General features: G+C 37.1%; 1 protein-coding gene and 1 non-coding gene across 5 annotated transcripts in view; both read right to left on the reverse strand.

Annotated features, from left to right (window-relative positions):
- Window positions 1-1,124: 1,124 nt before the first annotated feature.
- LOC117325477 (histone-lysine N-methyltransferase, H3 lysine-79 specific-like) overlaps window positions 1,125-22,569 on the reverse strand; it is a 31,384-nt gene continuing 9,939 nt past the window's right edge. The window contains exons 7-25 of one of the 4 annotated variants that reach the window (XM_033881699.1): window positions 22,472-22,566; window positions 21,821-21,939; window positions 20,916-20,964; window positions 20,406-20,505; window positions 17,530-17,636; window positions 14,569-14,610; window positions 14,226-14,315; window positions 13,629-13,934; window positions 13,031-13,133; window positions 12,533-12,565; window positions 11,870-11,986; window positions 10,973-11,107; window positions 10,651-10,742; window positions 9,829-9,930; window positions 9,162-9,317; window positions 8,412-8,468; window positions 6,018-7,728; window positions 3,818-5,512; window positions 1,125-2,668 (exon numbers count right to left, since the gene is read on the reverse strand). In XM_033881699.1, the coding sequence (XP_033737590.1) occupies window positions 2,655-2,668; window positions 3,818-5,512; window positions 6,018-7,728; window positions 8,412-8,468; window positions 9,162-9,317; window positions 9,829-9,930; window positions 10,651-10,742; window positions 10,973-11,107; window positions 11,870-11,986; window positions 12,533-12,565; window positions 13,031-13,133; window positions 13,629-13,934; window positions 14,226-14,315; window positions 14,569-14,610; window positions 17,530-17,636; window positions 20,406-20,505; window positions 20,916-20,964; window positions 21,821-21,939; window positions 22,472-22,566 (5,123 nt within the window). In that variant the 3' untranslated portion in view covers window positions 1,125-2,654. Of the gene's footprint in view, window positions 2,669-3,817; window positions 5,513-6,017; window positions 7,729-8,411; window positions 8,469-9,161; window positions 9,318-9,828; window positions 9,931-10,650; window positions 10,743-10,972; window positions 11,108-11,869; window positions 11,987-12,532; window positions 12,566-13,030; window positions 13,134-13,628; window positions 13,935-14,225; window positions 14,316-14,568; window positions 14,611-17,529; window positions 17,637-18,082; window positions 18,190-20,405; window positions 20,506-20,915; window positions 20,965-21,820; window positions 21,940-22,471; window positions 22,567-22,569 lie in introns of all 4 variants that reach the window. The other 3 variants (XM_033881700.1, XM_033881698.1, XM_033881701.1) reach the window with 3 other exon arrangements.
- Window positions 10,234-10,462, reverse strand: LOC117326637. Its single transcript, XR_004532487.1, has one exon. It is a non-coding gene; the product is annotated as a small nucleolar RNA SNORA53 (small nucleolar RNA).

Here is a 22,569-nt window from a genome sequence, read left to right on the forward strand (position 1 = left end):
CTAAGCACCAAGGGGAACCTACCTATGAAATTGGAGAAAGATCCCTTCAGTACTTTCTCAGAAATAGCGATAACAAACTTCAATGGTCAAAATCCAAGATGGCTGCCTGTCGGCCATGTTGTTTTCCGATCGGTCCCAAAATGTAATATGCATAACTACGCACCAAGGGGAACCTACTTATGAAATTTGAGAAAGATCCCTTCAGTACTTTCTCAGAAATAGCGATAACAAACTTCAATTGTCAAAATCCAAGATGGCTGCCTGACGGCCATCTTGTTTTCTGATCGGTCCCAAAATGCTATATGCATAACAAGGCACCAAGAGGAACCTACATATGAAATTTGAGAAAGATTCCTTCAGTACTTTCTCAGAAATAGCGATAACAAACTTCAATGGTCAAAATCCAAGATGGCTGCCTGTCGGCCATGTTGTTTTCCGATCTGTCCCAAAATGCAATATGCATAATTAGGCACCAAGGGGAACCTACATATGAAATTTGAGAAAGATCCCTTCGGTACTTTCTCAGAAATAGCGATAACAAACTTCAATGGTCAAAATCCAAGATGGCTGCCTGTCGGCCATGTTGTTTTCCGATCGGTCTCAAATTGCAATATGCATAACTAGGCACCAAGGGGAACCTACATATGAAATTTGAGAAAGATCCCTTCAGTACTTTCTCAGAAATAGCGATAACAAACTTCAATGGTCAAAATCCAAGATGGCTGCCTGTCGGCCATGTTGTTTTCCGATCGGTCCCAAAATGCAATATGCATAACTACGCACCAAGGGGAACCTACATATGAAATTTGAGAAAGATCCCTTCAGTACTTTCTCAGAAATAGCGATAACAAACTTCAATGGTCAAAATCCAAGATGGCTGCCTGTCGGCCATGTTGTTTTCCGATCGGTCCCAAAATGCAATATGCATAACTACGCACCAAGGGGAACCTACATATGAAATTTGAGAAAGATCCCTTCAGTACTTTCTGAGGATTAGCGATAACAAGAATTGTTTACGGACGGACGGACGGACGGAGGGAGGGACGGACGGAGGGACGGACGACGGACCACGGACGCAGGGCGATTTGAATAGCCCACCATCTGATGATGGTGGGCTAAAAATACACCGGGAATGTCAATCAATATTTTCCATTGATAATCTCATTTCTGAAGTTGTCATACCACACTGATATATTACAGCTATCACTCAGTTTCTCTTAATGCTTAAGTTTTAACGGTGCTGATTTCTAATTTTGAGCAATCAATTAAAAAAGAAAATCTTGCTTAGACTACCTGAAATTCGTTTCCCTTCAATATCAACACAAGCTTTGATCAACTTAGCTGACTACAGCCTAATTCTGAGTTGGTATGTATCCTTGTAAATCAACACTAACATAGTTCAGACATTCCTTATATTCATTTCACCAATTTGAAATAATCAATCATGCAGAGACACATGCATCGCGTTCTTATTTTCCTCTGATACTGGCACTATAAGTACAATTCAGACATTCACTGGTTTCCTAGAATTCTTTCAGATACCCAATCATTCCTCAGTTTTACATACATATACTTTTTTTACAGACATCTGTATCTTGTTTCACAAAGATGCAATGACTAAGAGTCTAAGACATTGAAGATCAATGTCTGTTTCACCGATTCAGGGGTACAAATAACCGGTGCCAACAAAGCATTAAATGATATATTTTATAAGAATAGTATTGTTTACCCTTGTACATCACTATCTTGTTAACTATAACAAATGGTATTAGTCGTTCATTAGTACACAGAAAATGTCTCTTCAATCGTGTGATATAATCAATCTACTTTTCAATAGTACTGTATAACGTGAAATGTTCTTTGTGTGTAAGCTTTCTTTGTTTTTGTGGTTGCTTTGGAATACCAATTTTATATACGATAAATATTATAATATTGTTGTGTTATTGTTGTATGAACTGATATGAAAGTTTGTACCTATGGAATAATTTGAAAGCTCCAAACCACAAATTAAAAGAAAACACAAAGACATTTCATGTTATACAGTATTGACCTGGTACTAGGATCATCGGTTGTCAGTTCAAATTTCAAAAAGATACAAAAGAAACATTTCTCCTAAAAATCCATGTGTTTAGAGAAAAATGTATATATTACAACACAAGAATGTATCATACAATGTCTAATCATATTTAGTTATTGCATTGAAACTAAATTGGGAATGAATTCCAGCCACGTTGTGATCCTGGGTGCAGATTAGTTAAATGAGGTACATACCGTAATAAGTAGATGATGTGAGTTCTGATTGACAGTTGTAATGGTAATAACTTTTTGTGCGAAAAAAATCACTAAGTGCTCATTTATCCATTGTTCACTGGCCTGGACAAGAATATGCACATTATAAGCATAGATCTGTTTTTACACCAAGAAAGTTACATGAATCTGGAAAGCTCTCGTACATAAATTATTTCAAATTTGAAAGTATGCAATAGTGTGCTGGTAAAAGTCGGGCTTAATAACAAATTCCATGTAGATGTAAATTGTGTGTACAATTGTCTCCCTTGTTGGTAAGCCATTTCCAGTCGCTGCTGCAGTACTGACATATGACCTGGTAAAGGTCATCACTGACAGGGTCAAGGTCTCGAGTTATCTTTCCTTTATCACATTTGCCAATCTGTAAAACAAAGATGTTATAACATAAACATAGGCAACCATAAAACATTGTAAAAGCTTTCATTTATCTAGAGTAAATTGTCAAGAATTTTTCTGCTACAGCTATCGTTTAAATTCCAACAAACCATTTTTTAACAGTAGGTTACTGTATTTTAGTTGCTAATTTTGAAAACAAAGACTATGGTTTTTCCTTGTCATCAGGCAAATATTTGTATATGCCCAGGAAAATGCATTCTAGATTTCAACTCAACATTGCTTGTATGCCTTGTAGCATAATCATTAATGATTTGTCTATATTTATGTATGTGTATAAAGCAATGTATATTGAATCTACAAATTTGTGATTCAGGTAATTCTACCTTTAATAAGGAAATCTTAAAAGGACGTCTTATTTGCTGTGATTATCAGAAAATCTAAACTTCCAAGTAAGTGGCCCTCCCTAATTTGATTTATAAATTGTTAAAGAAAAAAATGTCCTTATCCCCTGCTATATAAGATGTTGGGTTTGTTTGCTATATAAGATTTTGGGTTTGTTTGCTATATAAGATGTTGGGTCTGTTTGCTATATAAGATGTTGGGTCTGTTTGCTATATAAGATGTTGGGTTTGTTTGCTATATAAGATTTTGGGTTTGTTTGCTATATAAGATGTTGGGTCTGTTTGCTATATAAGATGTTGGGTCTGTTTGCTATATAAGATGTTGGGTTTGTTTGCTATATAAGATGTTGGGTCTGTTTGCTATATAAGATGTTGGGTCTGTTTGCTATATAAGATGTTAGGTTTGTTTGCTATATAAGATGTTGGGTTTGTTTGCTATATAAGATGTTGGGTTTGTTTGCTGGGTTTACTTGAGGCTGCATCTCCCTATATTACCCCGGTAGCTGGTGACTACCTAATTAACTGAACACAGAAGGCCCAGTCTTACACAACATAACAGCACAGTATCTCGGCTTCTTAAGAAAACACAAACTGTCTTCGGTTGGGATCAAACAATACATCTAAAATCTTTACCTGAGGCAGCAGAATCTGAAGTTTTACTGACTGAACTATCATTACCCCCTAAAATATTAGCTAACAATACATATATTTGCTCTTCATTTTACCCTAAACTATCAACTTTTTTAGCAAATGGTTCCTGATAGGGTACTCACTTTGCTGTCCACCCGTGAACTGCTGCCTGGGTCCACCCTGGTTAGTAAACAGTCCCAGCCTGATGTTGCTAGTCTGCTGGTTGGGCTGTAGGGTGGTATAGCCCTGGAACCTCGTGGCTGAGGCATCTAACCTAGGACCAGTTTGGTTGGATATAGCTGGACGGATTTGTACGGGCCCACGGAAATTGGCTGGTTGATTCTGTTGCGGCCTGGGTCCCTGCTGTGGGTGTGGGCCTTTAGCAGGAGAAGGCAGTCTTGGCTGCAGATTGACTGGTGGTCGAGTGAAGTCGGGTATATTGCCTGCATTGCCTGGTGTAAAAGGCCGTTCATTGAATGTGGTCATTGGCCTGGGAGGTAGATCAGATCGGGGCCTTATAGGAGTGGGGGTTATGGAAGGGGGACGGTGATTGATGGTGAAGACGGGCGTGGCAGGCTGCCCTGCCCCACCTGCACACATCTGTAGCTGGCCTGTTGGATTAGTCACCACACTCCCACCCCCTGGAAGACTTGAGTTGGGTGGCTTCAGGGCCATATTGGGCGGTGGTCTGCTGAGGTCAGGCAGACTGAAGTTTGGAGCTGTGGAAACAAACACTGGCCCTGCATTTGTGTAGTGGATATTTTGTGCTGCTGGCTGTAGGGTCAATCCCTTCTGAGTATTGTCGTTGTTTGGTGGGGGTGGAGGAGGCTGTTTAGCACATTGTTTTAACTGTTCAGAGAGATTAGGTATCTGGGCCTGGGGTACAGGTTGGTTCATGGAACTAGTCTGAAGAGTGGCTGTAGGACCCCCAATTATCTGATTGTTCATCCCATTGTTCTGTGGAGTGAACGACAACACAACCAAATTACTAGGTATAGATGAAGGAATTATTGGCATTTGATTGGTCATGGGTTGCTGTGGAATACCAGATGTGGTGGTACCCGTTTGAAGCTGGTTGTTGGTCATCAGCATCATACCTCCCCCAAACGAGGTACCATTATTCAAAACACAATAGTTTGTACTGTTCATCACTGTGCCAGTCACAGCATTGCTAGCTAGAGGTGCAGGCTGTTTTGGCACACTTGTACTGTTATTTCCTGAGTATTGCTGGGTCACTGGTTTCATGCTGGAGTTCATCACAGGGTGAGATACCACGGATTTGTTTATGGTTTCACTAGCCTTCTTCACATTTACTTTAGTGTTTCTGTGGCGCCCACTCCCAGAACTCCGACTCGATGACGAGCTCCGAGATCGACTCCTGCTTCTACTGCTGGAGTAACTGCTACTACGGGAGCTGCTCCTGCTGCTCCGTGTTTGACTAGAAGTTCTGGAAAGACTACAACTTCGGCTACGACTTGAACTATAACTATTATTTCTCCGACTTTTGATTCCCTTTTTCTGTGAATGTGGGGATCCTGGAGGAGTTCTTGGACCACGTTTATTTCTGGGTGGAGACCCAGGTGGGGTTTTTGGACCCCGCCTTTTATCACTCTCCCTTCGCAATGAGTCCCTTAGAGAGATATGTTGCTTAGATGGCATCACTGAAGATTTTCGTGGACTAGGACTTTGTCCTTCTAAACTTTTCCTGCGAATTTCACGATTTTTATCTAATTCGGATGAAGCTAAAGCAACCAAGGCATCAAAACCACTGCTAATCTGAGCTTGCCAATTCTTACTTGGTGAATCTTTAACACTGACATTTTGAAGATTTAAATGACCTGCAGAAAAGACAAAACAATCAATTATTTAGCTTGGTATTTTAATTTTTTTACTCCATACAATAATTCTTTTTCACAAAATTAATAGTAACAAAAATGTCAATTCAGTTTAAATGATAGTTAAAACTATTTAATAAATATTTAACTATGATGAATACAATGTGATTCACTTCATTAATTAACCTGAGTATATGAATATTGATGAAAATCGATAAGAAAGTTATATAAAAAAAATCTATATATTCATTTTGTCTCAATCAGAAAATATTGCCGCAGTTGTCTTATCATAGTATTCAAACGGTAATTCCAAGTTTTCATCATATAGAGACAGATTCTTCATGAAAATCCCCCAGATATTATGTTTTTTTATACAAAGAATAATGGAAATTATCAGTACATATTATTATTATAATCTGTAATCATTTTTCTGAACAACATGACTAATCGAATTATAAAAGCCTCTTTTACAAATTTTCTACAACAGTGGGTAGATTTTCATACATACTTTTGTGTTTTGGCCGAGCTGTTGGGAACAATGGACTCTGTACAAGTGGTGTGGATTTCCCAGAGTCAGGAGATGAGAAAGAACTTATTCCTGAAGTGTGACCCAACATACTGTCCAAAATCCCATGAGAAGGTGCATAATTCCCAACATTTGAGGACAAGGCCATCTTTTTACTCTCATTTCCAAGCATTTCCACTTTCTTCCGTTTCAGTCGTTTCCTGTCTACAGCCTGATAGCTCTCCAGAGTGTACCGCATTTTAGGTGACTTAGAATTGTCTACACACTTTGGCGATACACTAGGGGCTGTGGAAGGCTGTCGAGGGGATACTGGTTTGTTGACATTCCTAACTTCTGACATTTGAAGCAAAGCCTCTGCTAAGTTAAATTTTTGTTGATCAGTGTGCACCCTTTGACCTCTACCATGCAATGGATTGTTCGACTTGGCCTGACTGGCTGTATTATCTACAAAAGTATTATTTACAGAAGTGCGACCAGTTGTTTTGGGTTTAGATTCGGCCCTGTGTCTTGAAGAGTTGAACCCTGGCCCTCGGGGACTGTTCGAGGCTGTGGCAGGACTGAATGAGTGATTGGCAGTGGCATCACATCCGGGCTCATCCGCCGACTCTGTAGTGCTGCCACGGCTACTGGGCCGACTGATGGGCGAGTAAAACCCAGCATCATGCTCTGTCTTACTTGACTGCTTTGACACCTGACTTGTCACATCACCTGTCTCATGTTTGCTGGGTCCCGTTCGATTGAGAATTTTCTGGCGTAACTGTTCCTTCTGTTGATGGTCTAGTGGTATACTGACTGGGAGGGTGGGTCTATTCGCCTCCAGAGCTACACCTTTTGGAGATGACTTGACCCCATTTGGCAGTTTGACCTTCTTGTTATGGGTCATTAACACATTACCCTGATTACTGTCCGTTAATTGTAAGGACTGTGATGTATTAACAGTCTGGTCGATCACTTGACCAGGTTTGGTCTCCTTCTTCATTCTCCCATTCTCTAACTTCACAACCGAGTCTTGATTAAGATCCTTGACCACACCTGACTTGTATCCAGCTAGTCTAGAAGCTATCTCACCCCTATTTCGTTGGCGCACCTGCTCCCCGCTAGCCTCCAGAAGGATTCGTATAGACAGTGCCCCAGGATTGTATCCCTCACTGGATTTACATGTTGGGGCTGATAATGACGAAGATGATGACGATGATGACACATATGGCAATGATTTTACACTGGAATGGTTTTCATGAGAACTAGCACTACCTCCTATAGAACCTGAGTCTTTAACTAAGGGTTTGTGATCGAGAGAGTTGTTACACGACGACATCAGTCTGATGCCGCCCATAGCACCAGTAACAATCTTCGTATGCTTGGTGTCGGCTGAAACGCTGGATTGGTCCTGAGATTTGTCAGCTGTTGATTGAAAATAAGAGCCTAAAGGCTTCCCTGACATATTGTCGGTTGTAGCTGCCTCATCGGGTGACTGGGGAGGGGGAACAGTTGGTGTTAGGCTGATGCCAGAGTCCTGAGATGGGCTGTCATCACCTTTAATATCATCGTCCTCTCTGGCCAGCTTATGCTGGTGTACATCAGACAAGTTTACCTCCAGCTCCTGTACTTTGTGAATCATGTTCTTCTTTTGGGCATAGGAAACATTGATTTCTTTCAAAATATTCTCTTGCATTGTAGATTTGTGGAATCCATTCTATAAAATCAGAGGACAAATACCATTAATATGGACTACAGCATAAAGTCACACATTTTTGACATTTTAAAAGTAAGTGTAATACAATTTCTTAATATATTCTTATTTCTTAATAGATCACCAAGGCTACTCCAGTAAAATATACCACAGAAGGACTACAGGAAAAACGAAATTTTATTTCTGGTGAATACTGGTGAAAATGCAGCTTATTCTACGCCAATGTTTTAATAAATCTTTTTAATAGGTTCCTGAGGTGCAAAACCTACGGTCTTCCTGTTTGAAAGATATTTTACTGAATAGCCTTCACTTTTTTAAAGCAACAAACATATATATTTTAAAGAGATTTCATCACAAAGAAACGAAATGGACTAAAGTTTTGTTTTTCTTCTTCTTTTTTTTATCTAAATTTCTCTGAAATTTAACGTTATGTCAATCACTGTGGATGCCTTCATGTGAACAAAAGAGAAATTACATATTTACAGTTTGCCTACCGTATCTACTAATAATATTAATGTGGTGATGCAATTTTCCCTCAACAATCTCCTCGTTAATTAACATCATTTACAAATACAATGATCTGAAATGTGTAGATTTCAGAACTCATTTTTTCTTGCTTACATCATTGGAAAGTAACAAGATACACAGAACATGGTTAATTCATAATTTAACATTTCTGAACATACCTTTTTCCCATTTATTCCACCAGTCTTCTCCAGCAAAACTTGCTGTTGAATTTCCACCTGTAAAAAGATTGTCACCATGATTATTCAAACAAACACTTACCAATATCCTCATCAAAAGGTAAATTCCACAATATTGGACACACAACTTCATTTCTTTGATGATTTCATATCATTTTATTGGAAATATCAAATAGGTTTACAATAATTTTATGGCATATGCAATAGAGAAAGAAATTTTATCTATTTATGAAAGAAAATTATAAAATTCAATAACATTTGAATTATATCATAAATGACACAGCCAACACTACAGCGTATATGTTTAACGCAAGTCTGCAAAACAAAAGTTTATCATTCTCCAATCATTCTGCTGTAACTCTTAGATATCTTATGACTTTTCCCGTCTCAACACTCCCAACAGACCTAGCTTGCCGAACACTTTGTATTGGGACTTATCTTAGCTTGAACTGTCCAATACTCTGGGAAGACTGAACATCTTTATATACTGGAAATGTGTTTTACACTCCAGAAAAAACTTGCATGCTTAGGGCTATTCCAATAAAATATCTACCCCACCCCAGGACTCCAGTTTTGTTTAGGGGCACCACCTATAGAATTTCTTTGGATAATTTCCTTTATATGTGATAGAAAGGTAGGAAACCCAACCATGGACAATTAATTATGGAGTCCTGGGGTCAGATAGGTGTTTTAATGGAATAGCCCTTATACAAAAGTAACAAACAAGCTTACCAATTTGCGTTGCTCTGCCTCTAAAGAAGCAACCTGGCCTTTCAGAGTTCCCATCTGACCCTCCAGTTCTTTGTGTTCTTGGACTATTGACTTGGCCTTGGTGAGGAAATCAGAGGGACAATCCGTATCTATGCCAAGCTGGGAAATAAAGTGGATCTATTAGTCGAGTCCAACTGTGAACTGTTGGAATCGATGTATAAAAAACAAAGTAGATATCTAATGCTACGCTCTGGTAGTTGTCATAAAAGTTGGATAAAATATTTCTAGGACATGAAAAATATGCTTTTTGTGACCTGTCACTGGTATTTCAAGGTTATAAAATATCAATCATGTTAAAAAAAAAAAAAAAAAAAAAATAGGCGCATGGGGCTCACCTCCCATACTGATAATTCTGACAAAGTTGGAATTATTTCCAATTGCAATTCAACATAAAAAAAAATATCCAGGGAGAAATGCAAGATCCCAGAGTCATGAAATTCACAATTCTGGTGAAGAACCTTAAGACCATTCCATCTATGAAGATTTTCGATATATTGGTCAATTAGACCATTTTTGCTCCACTCATCAGGTTTATAGGGGGTTGGGACCTTATTATTCACTAGTTTTGTTGACCTTTGGGCGTGGAAAGTTTCTGAAAAATTTCACTATCCAGGTTGTAGGAACATACTTCACTCATCCGTGCCTTCAGTTGTCCAACACTATCTTTCTGTAGGCCATAAATTTGCTTCTCTAGGTATGCCACTCTTGACTTTAAACAGGACTGCTTCTCCTACACAAAAACAAGCTTTCTCTGTACACACATGTTAGGTCACCGAGAGCACCGAGACAAAATGATATACAGCCATCGGATACATTTTAAAATAAAAACGCAATAAAAATAGATCAATACACAAAACCATATGAATACATAACTATTGAGAAATACATAAGTTGTAGTATAACAATCAAGTACATATGAAAATAAATTTTCCATATAAATCTGAGGAGAGATCCCAAAGCGTAAATGCAGCAATGGCCAAAAACACAAAAAAAAGAAAATTCTACTACATTGATGTTCCGACCTGATAACAAATATGTCCAAGCCAAGGGTCAGACAGTCACACTACATAGTGCCCAATTCAGACAGTGTGTCTGTGTTGGACCCTCGACTAAGGTATATTACTGTCACACGCCAATGACTCAATCACTCTCGACATACAACCAACAAAGTTGCTGGACAAAACAATACTGGGCCCACACTGCGGTGCTGCTATGTAGGTCGGTCTTGTCAAAGTCCCAAGAGTGGATCTAAGGAGCGTGTTATCAACCTGGATTTATTGTGAAACCCGATTAATTTGGCCACCATATGATGCTTTAACATAAGGGGAGAATGTATAGTAGGCAATGACTGTTGCCAATGAAATTCCCACTAAATCAAACTGATTTCATAAAATATTTTGAATGCAGTAACAAAACTTAATAATAACTTTTGAAGTGTACTTGTTCTTACCCGTTCTTGATCTATCTGGAGTAACAGGTTGGATTTGTACTCTGGAGTCTGCATGAATGTTAGGAACTTGTTGTATTGATGTCTGAATAAATCTGTCAACAAAACAACAAAACTTTCTTTTCAGATATAATCATTAAAAAAAACAAAAAAACAAAAAAAAAACAGTTTAAACAACAATAAGAACTTTCACTGATGATCAACACTGACAGTATCTTTTTTTTTTTTTTTTTTTGAATTATTCAGCATTTTACACCCCTGGTTAGTAGAATAATAAATATTATCATTTACCACAATAGATGCCTGCAGTTTACATTTGACTTACCCAGTAGACGTTGGAGTGCTGGTTCGGTCTCCAGTGATGATACAGTCTGGGCCTGAGTACTTGGCTTGAAGAACGCATTTGACATGGAGACCATACTTCTGTCATTCCACTTATCATTGCTCTCGGGAGATGCAGCTGTGACAGATGGATTCATTGATTAATCAACCATAATGTAGCTTTTAATCATAAAGTAGCTTTTTAAAAAGGAAGAAAATATAAAGATATTGATATAAGCAACCGAAAAATATTTTACAATGCCATGCAGATAGCATACTGCAGTAATTAAGACAGTAGGAGATTTTCCTGTACAGCATGTAATAGGAGTTTACATACTTCAGGAAGCTTTTCCTCAAAGAGGGAGTAGTGTTCAGCCAATCTTAAAATAGCTTCAGGAATTTCTGTTCCCATTTTGTCAACTTCTTTATTGATTGTGTTTTCCAAACCTCTAATTCAGGAATTAACTGTCATTGATGTAATAGACATTGGTAGGATGTCTGTAGAATGAATACTCTATCAAATAAATAAACTGAGCTGTAATACTGGGTAGGTTGTCTGTAGAATGAATAGCATTAAGTTTAAACACTGAACTAAAATACTGGGTAGGTTGTCTGTAGAATGAATACTCTATCAAATAGATATACTGAGCTGTAATAGACATGGGTAGGTTGTCTGTAGAATGAATACTCTATCAAATAGATATACTGAACTATAATACTGGGTAGGATGTCTGTAGAATGAATACTCTATCAAATAAATAAACTGAGCTGTAATAGACATTGGTAGGATGTCTGTAGAATGAATTCTCTATCAAATAGATATACTGAGCTGTAATAGACATTGGTAGGATGTCTGTAGAATGAATACTCTTTTCAAATGGATACACTTATCAGTACTTACCTGTCGACATGAGCGTGTGTGTGTGTAGCAGATTAAGGCTATCCAGTCCAAGAACTTTCTCCTTTTCCTTGTTTTTATTGGCTCTGGCACGGCTTCCTAGATTGGATCTCTTTCTCCCTGTGGAACAAAAATGATATACTTCTCAATAACATTATAGGCTGAAAGCTTTCTAAAGGTGGTCAGCCATTTCTGGAAAAACCAGTCTGCTCGACAGACCATTGCCTCTCTATGTGCCATTGGATTCCCTGGGACTCAGTTGTTAACCATGCCATTTAATGGGGGTGAATGTGTAAACTGGTCATTGATTTCTTGAAATATTGGAATTCAAAACTTATTGTAATCATGAAGTGAAAATGTATGAGAGCATTTCAATAAGTTCTGAAGAACTGACCCTAGGCATTAGAAATCAAATTAATATATGCTTTCAGTCGAGGATAACAGGTGCAGGATTACATTAAATGTTTCTTCATAACCTTTCCTTCAAATCGTTTCTGCATTTACAGGTATTAAGACTGTTTAAACATCAATTTCATTTTTGTATTAAGCTTACTCTTTTCCCCCTTTAAATGTTCAATGTTTCTTTAACATGAATTTTTTTTTTTACTTTCAACTTTTTAAATGATCTGGATGGAATTTATCCTTTGTAGAGTGCCCCATAGTTACCTGCCACAGGAGGGGTACTGCTCACTTCACCAACTGGAAAGGTTGGAAAATAATGTTTTTGTGTTACGAAATTTACGCTAACCACTATAACCTTCTTTAATTAATGGAGATTTTCCCCACTAAGCTTCATTTTTTTATTTAAATTATCAGGCTAAAGACGATTATTTTGAAAAGTTCTTTGCCACTACCATAATATTTGAAATGTTTCATGAGGATAAAAATGAACTTGGATATGAGCAATATAATGATGCTTCAAGAAATTTTCAAAGGTGAATATTCAAAACTGATTTCTTAATAAAATTGTAGAAAGTGATCATTTATGTTTTGATGAAATTATTAGAAATAAATCTCAAATTTCATTTGAGGTAGATAAATTGCTTTCTTTTCATGTTGACTTCATGTAACCACTTTACAAACAAATTTGAGTCAATTTCAAAGTCTTAATTCATAAGAAGTGAGATTATAATTGGAGAGAACCTTAAATATATATAAGTATACCTGAGCGAGTTTCTTTCCTCAACTGTCCGTTTCTCAGTCGCTTTGATGCAGTTTTTGCTGCCCTGGTTCTAGTTACTTTCTTTGGGATGTCAACCACCACAGCCTGTTGACAATATGCATTTTCATTTAAATATCGTTTTAATTATTTCATCAGTTTTTTTTTCTGGGAGTAACCAAAGCTTACAGTGTATGTTACTTTCCATAAAATTAAAATAGTTTGCTATTATGAAACTTATGTTAATATATGATTGTAAGAATTAAAATCAAAATGTTGATGCATTGCATGTTTTTCAAAATGAGTTGTAACACAATGCCTACCTAAGTAGCACAGCATTTACATAATATATAATGTATATTGACCTCAGACTTAGCAAGTATCACAAATTTGTATCACAATTTTCCTTAATTTTCTACCACACAGCAGCCACTGGGAATCTCTTTCTCTACTACTGATGTTTCTCATCATAACCAAGCCAGTATGTACTACAAACCCTTTATCTCTTAACATTCATTTTTGTTTATTCCTAAATGACTAACTTTCACAAGTCCAAACCAAAAAAGACAAAACCAAACATTATCTTTGTGTGTCTCGACTTACATTTTCATCACTTTCTTCGCGGAAGGTGGGAGGGTGTTCAGGAGAGACCACTTCCAGTACTGGTTTATTGAGACACTCGGACCACTGTCGTCGTGTTGTGGGGCCACCAAGAACCTGAGAGACCTCTTCAGCTGTGGCACTTACATTCGTAGCAGTGCTCGCATTACTGGCGCTGTCAAAGTCCAGGTTACGTGCTGCCTGGTAGGAGTGATCCTTTATTACATTCAGTGCTGGCATTTCGTTCTTGTTGATCTCTAAAGCTCGAATCTTCTTCTTCAAAGCACCATTTTTAAGGTCCTCGTGAGGCTAAAGAAAACAATGCAGTATTTTTTATGAAAATATATTTGCCAATCAATTATTGTTTACAACATTATTATAAACATACTGGTACACAGATTAAATATGGTTCACTCAATTCTGTTAGAGAAACTTATTATCCCCATTTCTTTTACTATCTATAACATGAACAAATGTATTCTAAATGTAAATGTAATTTTGTGGCACAAGTCTTATCTTTTGGAAAACATCTCATTTCGGTCATACAAACCTATTTTTTTTTGCCAGTATGAATCTAAATGATTCAGCCAGTGGACTTACTTTGGAGTCACCATGACCAGAACAGCAGGTGTGTTTCTCTCGCAGATGAATTGGCCTCCCTCTACGATCTCTCCGCACATCTTCATCATCCTGGAAACAGAGCAATCAAACAATAATAAAGGATGGTGTTTATAGTTAAAATCTGGACCAATCACTGATCTGATGAAACCTGAACACATGATATCTGCCATATTCAGAAAAAATGCCGCAGTGTTTGTATCATTAACATCAAACGGTAATTCCAAGTTTTCATCATTTAGGCAGAACTCAATAGTATTATATCCTTTTACCACCCATTAAGTTTCTACCTAGTTTTATAAATAAGTGTTAGATTTTGACTTACTTTCAATTTTGGATTTTTCATTCGCAGGAAGTATTTCTCCAACTGAAAAAAAAACACCAAAATTATTACAACCTTATACCTAGTGTGTTTCTACAACATACAACATACTAACGATGGAATTCATACAATTTTGTGTTGTAACATTACATGATTTACTTGTCAAGCTGAACCCAGTACCTTTTCCTATGCTAGAAATACTGTAATAGGACTGCACTAATCAATTGGAAACATCCATTGCTTTCTTTAACTGCTAAAAATTAACTTGGGATGTTTTATAACAAAATTATGTAAGATTTTTGTTGTTTTTCAAATAGATATAAACCTAAGAGTTCAATTCACAGACAATGACAGGGCCAAATAAAAAGTGCAAAATATGTCGCTGTTGTGCACCCATAATCTCATTCTAGTATGTGGGCAAAAATAAAATCAGGGATCTATGATACTGTTTGTACATTTTCATAATAAACAAATAATCTGCATACCAAAGGCAAACATGTGTAAAATTGTTGAAAATATCTAGGACATTCAAACTTTTCCTCTCCAACAGTACTGGTGGGGGACAATTGCAAATATATAATAAAAACGTGCAGATGTGTCCAAAATATCATCAATGTGTTATCATGCATAGTTCAGAATAGGAATAAAAAAGTAACTCAACTCATGGACTGTGCACATCTAATGACAACATATATAAATTTGTATGTATGATAAAATACCACTATTAATGATTAAATTTTCATGGCAGCCTTAGAAGTATACTTTGAGCACTTGAATGCAGCATTTCATAGGGTGTCATGTTACCATGGTAACCTGGACTAGGTTTTCAGTTTTAGGCTGTCAAACCCAGTAATTCAACTTTGTGGAAGATACTTATTATTATTCTACGATGTACAGGACAACACCAGACAAAACACTGGTTTAATAGGAGGATGAATACAATCCAACCACACAAATACATGTAAAGTGTCAATAGATTTGTGATAAATTTGACAGTGTGTTTTACATTACATCTGATGTGAGCTATGAGAGATGTCAAGGTTGCAATCACCAAAGTACCAAGAGACTGTGCCTCTATGGTTATCAGTCAGAGCTAATATAAAGTCAACTCAGCTTCTGTACCTTGACGGAGGCAAGTTAAAGAAATGACAGAACTGCACACCTCTTGTTTCATAATAGTGTTACAAATTTAAATGATCATACACAACACGTAAACTAAAGAATTAACAACAAAAGTTAGAGAAGTAATTTAACATATTTTGGTAATTAAGTGAACATTCCAACAAAACTTAACTCTTTGATATTTACAATTTGTGTTAAATCAAATAAACAAATGTAATGAAATCCCCTTATATCATAGGATCTAGTGTAATATCATGTGGAGTGATGTGTAAAACTTGTGGACTACTGACAAAAAGACAAAACACAAAGCTGTGACTACCATATGAAACGATAACCAGTCATGCATGACTAAATCTACAGATAAATTAGGGACTAACACATGCGACTATCATTTCAACACAACGAATCAAACTCACAGCAACACAAGAAATTTCTTTCAAAGTAGAATCAAAGATCTAACCAATTTGGGAAGCACACATTTGTTTTTTACCAGTGTTTGTTTGGTGTACTGTGTAGTCTAGGTACTGAGCATGATTCTTGTGCTACACTTCTCCCTGTTTGACCTCAAAGGAAACACTCTGTCCCTTTATACCCCAACACTGAGCTTAATATCTACCCTGGCCACTACCATATCAGCCCTCTTCTGTACCCCAACATTGAGTTACCTCCCCTTACCCCTACTGTTTCAGCCTTCGTATGTACCCCACATTGGAATTTCTACCCTAAATTATCTACATTGTCAGCCCTACATCTGTAACCTACCATGGAATATTTACATACACCATTGCAATAGTTAACACTTCAAAATCTATCTCCATTTCTTCCATTTCCTAGTACTCCCAAGGTCCTTTATATTCTTTGGCCCCTTTGCCCCTTATGTTTCCTGTGCTCCCAACGTCTTTACCCCTATACCCCTCATGTTTCCTGTGCTCCCATGTCTTGACCACTATACCCCTCATGTTTCCTGTGCTCCCATGTCTTGACCACTATACCCCTCATGTTTCCTGTGCTCCCATGTCTTGACCACTATACCCCTCATGTTTCCTGTGCTCCCATGTCTTGACCACTATACCCCTCATGTTTCCTGTGCTCCCATGTCTTGACCACTATACCCCTCATGTTTCCTGTGCTCCCATGTCTTGACCACTATACCCCTCATGTTTCCTGTGCTCCCATGTCTTGACCACTATACCCCTCATGTTTCCTGTGCTCTCATGTCTTGACCACTATACCCCTCATGTTTCCTGTCCTCCCATGTCTTGACCACTATACCCCTCATGTTTCCTGTGCTCCCATGTCTTGACCACTATACCCCTCATGTTTCCTGTCCTCCCATGTCTTGACCACTATACCCCACATGTTTCATACATTCCACTTTTGACTTCCATGTCTTACAATTTACCTGTGCTGTATCCACAAATCTTGTTTTGCTGTTTTGCTTGCTTGCCACAGTGTTATTACCACCTCTGATAGCTGATACCACTGCCATCAACCCCACTTTCCCCTACTCCTGATCTATGTTCCCAGACCACTGTACCCTTCCCATTCTACCTTTATCTTCACCTTAACCCTGTGTCCTAACATTATCCACCTAGCAATGACCTTTATGTCTCCTATCACTGCCAATGTTACCTCCCTGTCCCTGTGCAGTACCCTTGACTAATTAGCATTTCAACATAATCCCTGTGCCCTTCCCAAATCCCCATTACCCTGATTTTGATTCCTGTGTCCTACCAATGCCACGTCATTGACCCCTGTGCCCTACCAATGCCCTTTCCTTGACCTCTGTGCAACACTCCCTAACTTAAAACACCATGCCCTGAGTCCAGGCCACATACTCACCAGAGTCCTATCTATTGTGTGCACAAAGTAGGTGAAAGCTTTCCCCGTCCAGGAGACAGCACCACTTAGCGGTGACAGTTCCGCAACGTGCATGATAGTACCAATATCTGAAAATTGCAGAATGCAATCAAATCATCATCTCGATCGTCAACTGGATGACAACCTTATGACATATGGGACCCTGCAGGATGGCAGTAAGCAGCTGGTCTGCCTGTTAGTAGTGCTTCTCTTGGTCTGGAAGCCATGTAAAGATACAACAGTGACACCCACAATGGCCATATGACCTCACCTGTATTAATGGAACAAGTAGCCAGCTCCAACAACACAACACTTAAAAATGTCTTTCCAAACTTACCAAGATAAACTTTTCATCTTTTCATAAATGATTAAGACAATAACAAAATGTTTTGCTATATATATTGGTATGATACTAATTTTCTTTAATTGCATTGATTAAAATCAAGTGGTGCTGTTGGAGATGACTACGGAATTTCAGTTAAAGTGAGAACCCAGTCTGGAGTTCACGGGAGACAACTCATGTGATACAACTCACCATGGCGCGATCTATTGTATGTAGGAAATATGTGACTGGTTTTCCTGTCCAAGAGACTGCACCGCGTAAGGGGGACAACTCTGTGATATGCATTATTGCTCCAATATCTGGAAAAAACATGTGAGCAAGCATGGGGATGATAACATGTTATTTTGGACACTGGCATGTACTCTCAACGTCCTGTCCTACACCTTCTTCCTTGCTTTGATGGGTTTCACTTTTTAGGAGACTTGTACCACATTTTACTACAGATAATCCAAGACCTATTGGGTCAAAATCAAGGACAGGATCATAAATTCTATCAACACAGAAAGGTTTTGGTAATATCTGAATACGTTTCAACCAAAAAAAACAATTTCAATGTAAAATATTTTTCTAGCAGAATCTATCCAGACAAAACTGGTCTGACTTTCTGAACCAGAGAGAAAGGAATAATTGATGAGACTTTTAATAGAGCCATATACAGAACTTCCAGGGAATGGTTTGGTCTTGCTGGTTGTTTAAAAATAGTAGTGGTATTGAGAGACTTTAAAAGGAGACAAACTTAAAACACCAACACATTTACATAATAACCCAATATACTTAATAACAGATCTATTTTGATTTTCTTATGTAAGACATTTTATCATTTCAAGATCATTAAGAAATATTTTTTGTGTCCATTTTATTGAATTTGCTTTTTTTATGTATTAATTTATATTACTGGAAGAGCTTCCCAAAACATCATCGAGCATCAATAGGATTGATGAAAACTACATTATGTGTTATTTGAGGCGACATGCAAAGCAATGAAATAACTTCTTTTAAAATGGAGCCAAAATGACGCCATATATGTTAGCCATGTTATCTAGGGTATATATACTGTCCTGTGAACACATTCCAGAGAAGATAGGAGATTGCAACGCTAAATGTAACTCGGGAGTATACATCAGAATTTTTGAGTGAATGTCACTTAAAAAGATGCCACAGAAAAAATACCTGGAGAAATAGAAGTGACATCCAGTACATTTACACCCTAAATCCAGGACTCCTGCTGTATATATATTATACTTATATTTCAGATACTGCAAACCCATTAAGTTTTACTGTACTATATTTTGTTCATTTGCTTCAATCAACTATAAACCATACAAAAAGTCAGTAACAAGTATACATTTATCGTTCGAAGAATATATATAACAGACTATTTTTGTGTATGTTCTAGATTCTGTAAACCGTTCAAACTGTTTAATAGCTCCTATCTGTGAAACGTTGAAGAAGTATCCACACTAACATGTTTTCACATTACACTAAAGGGTGAGTTATGCTGAAGCTGATCACCGCCAAAGCAAATGTCCCTATCTAAATTGACAACTGACGAGGTAACATGCAAATGAGGCTCCCATAGGCTCCAAATTAAGGCTCCAGAATCCCATAATGCAGTGCGAAAATTGACCTTCTAATGTAAGCAATGACCAAACAAAAACTTGCACAAAAGACAACAGCAACAAAGGTTGCCACAAAATAAAAGAGAAAAGGACTGACATAGACAGCATCCCAAGGTATCTTTGGGAGGAAAGAAAACAAGAGAGAAGCCTTCATCCTACTTGATATTGTACATATTTTGGGTGAAAGTGTACATTTTGTAAGCCTTGCCTGGTCCCAGACAAGTTTCCTGTACCCAGACTATGGACTTCCTTTGAGCCCTGGCATACAAAAATTCACCCTAATCAACGTTACATAACTGCTGATGTCGCCTCTCTTTCAATATACATTGTCATTGTTCCAGTACATATATATAGAGTGAGCTATCTTTAAGTATTTTTCTGGTCAAGCTGGACACTAGACTGTCCAATAAAGTCAGGGAAGGAAGGAATGGACATCTGGAGGCAAAAACCATTTAGTGTGAATTTAAATTTTCCGAAATTTTGTGTAGGCGAAGACCACCTTTGAGAAGTGGTTATATATTACGATCTTTTCATGCTATTCATTGATTCATATATATAATATCAGTAGAGTTACTTCACAGCTGTATAACTGTTGTAGAACTAGTTCATAGTCTTGTTTGTAAGTGAAATCCTCTATAATTCCAGACGGCAAAATAAAATTTGGCTCATCCAGGCCCACCATAATAAAATCCAATGAAATCAAAAGATCTAACAACAAAAGGTTTCATGAACAGATCAGCATCTACTTAATCTGTTCACAATATTTTAACATCGGTTTGGATCACCGTTGGATGTGTCAAAAATATACTTTGCATTCTGATTTCAAAGTTAAGTTTTTTTCTGTAAAGCTGTATCAAAATGCAGCCATTTTTCTGAAGGCATCATATCAAACTTACCACTGAGATTTCTGTCAGTAATGCGGAAGTTGAGTGGACAGAAGGCTTTGGAAGAAACAATTTTGGCTCCTTCTTTCATATTGGCAAAGCGTAGTTTTAGCTGAAAATATACAATTGATTTGGTCAGCATGTTACTTATACCAAATACAGCAACTAAAGCTGATATCTAGAGACACATACAAATGTGTAAAAGTTTGTGATTTTTGGTAAACTGAAAAGACGATTTTATCTCGCACCATGAAGCCATGAAAAATGTTCCTGATTGGCGACATTTTCTAAAAGTAATATCAATCTTTGCTAATGGTTAATGGCTTTGATAGTGCTACAGGTGGAGTAAATATAATTTGTGTAGTAGGCCCAATAAATAACCGCCTGTGTGGGAGTCACAATACAGTACTTGCCCCAACCCCAGCATTTCTGTTTTTATCATTTTTTCTTCTTTCTCTCTGAAATGTAGCCTTTGACGGTAATGTATATTTTGGAAGAATAAGAAGAATAAGAATTACTTACTTGATGGTCTACCTGAGGTCCAAATGCAAAGTTGTTCACAAATATCACACTGTAGGAGAAAAAATCAATAATTAAACAAAATAAATAGCTACAGACTAAACACGAACTTTTGAGTTTCTTACTTGTTTTCATACAAAGAATTTATCTAGATAAGAGTTTTTCTTACCTTTAAACTTTCTTTTATTACTTCATTGTTTGTGTTATATATATGTAATATATACTTTGTGAGTATCAGGTACTTATTCTGTTTCATTATGTATGAATTAGATGTAACTTCGAGTTTCTGCCAGAAGTTTGAGATAAACTACACGAAATCCTTAGAGACATTCTAAGATTATATTTATCCAACAATGATGAAAAATCACAAAATTCAGTGATTTCGTTATTCAAAAAGTTTATGGAAGTAATAAACACAAAAGAGAATGCCAAAGTAAAGCACCACATCTGTACGAGACCACTTCACAATTGTATGTTCGAACAACTTAATTGTGCATCCCATGGACTAGATCTCTCCCCCCCCCCCCCCCCCCCCCTTCATGTGATTATCACCTGTTTTGAAAATTTGAAATCTCACTTGTGAGGAATCAAATTTCTTAATGGTGAAGATGAAGAACTCAAAGGCTGCCAAAGAAGTATTAGTTTGAGGACTAAACAGAAGACTTTTAAAGGTACTGTTTCAGTTTGAAGGAAAAGTGGGCTAGGTGCATTGAGGTAAATGGAGACAATTTAGGAAAAAATATAGTACAATGCATGGTATGATACTACAGTATAAATGCGATATATATGCCTTTTGCTATGATTTTTTTTAATCTCCTCTTGAAATAATGGTTGCATTTTTATAATATACAAATGTTTTATTGTACATATATTTATTATTTTCCAAAAGGAGCGACATCTATACTTACGTGGCATTGTTGATTTTTTCGACCATTTCGTCACACAGGAAGTCACCTTTGTCTAGTTGGTAATTACTAAATTTTTTCCCATACCATTTCATCCATCTCTTAAACTGTGTCTCCATATCCTAAAAAAATATCAAGCTTTGTATATGTAATCATGAATATTTGTTTTCAAGCACATGTAACCTGAATACTGCAGTAAATGGATAGATTTTGGTGTGTTTAACACATCATAAAATCTTAAAGAGATAAGCCCAATGATTATTTGACACCTCCCGCAGATATAATAGATAAAACATAATACACAAAGACTGCAATTAATGCATTACAATTTGGCCTTATGCCTTGATACTTAAAGTGAAAAAGAACTATAATCAGATTACTACTACTGTCCTGTTTTTTATTGTTCATTTTTCTGTGGCTTTCCCAAAAGTCTGAGCCAAAGGAATTTTTTTCCTTCAAATTATTAAATTTGCCATATTTTTCTTTATGAATTTTCTTTTCAAGGTATCTATTTTAGGTAGTTACTGGGTATAGAGGAGATAATTACATTACTTAGTGGGCTTAAAAGTTTGAACATATTCCCTAGTAATGGGTCGTGAGATTGGTTTAATATCTTATTAATATAAAAATATAGTTTAGAAAGTACAAGCTAACCTCTGCATACATAGCCGGATATTCTGCTTTTTCAATACCATAGCACATCTTACAGGATGTTGCTGCTGCTACCTGTAGGACAACTTGTCCAACGCCTG

Source organism: Pecten maximus, chromosome 4 (assembly GCF_902652985.1).
Source record: "Pecten maximus chromosome 4, xPecMax1.1, whole genome shotgun sequence".
Classification (NCBI taxonomy): domain Eukaryota; kingdom Metazoa; phylum Mollusca; class Bivalvia; order Pectinida; family Pectinidae; genus Pecten; species Pecten maximus.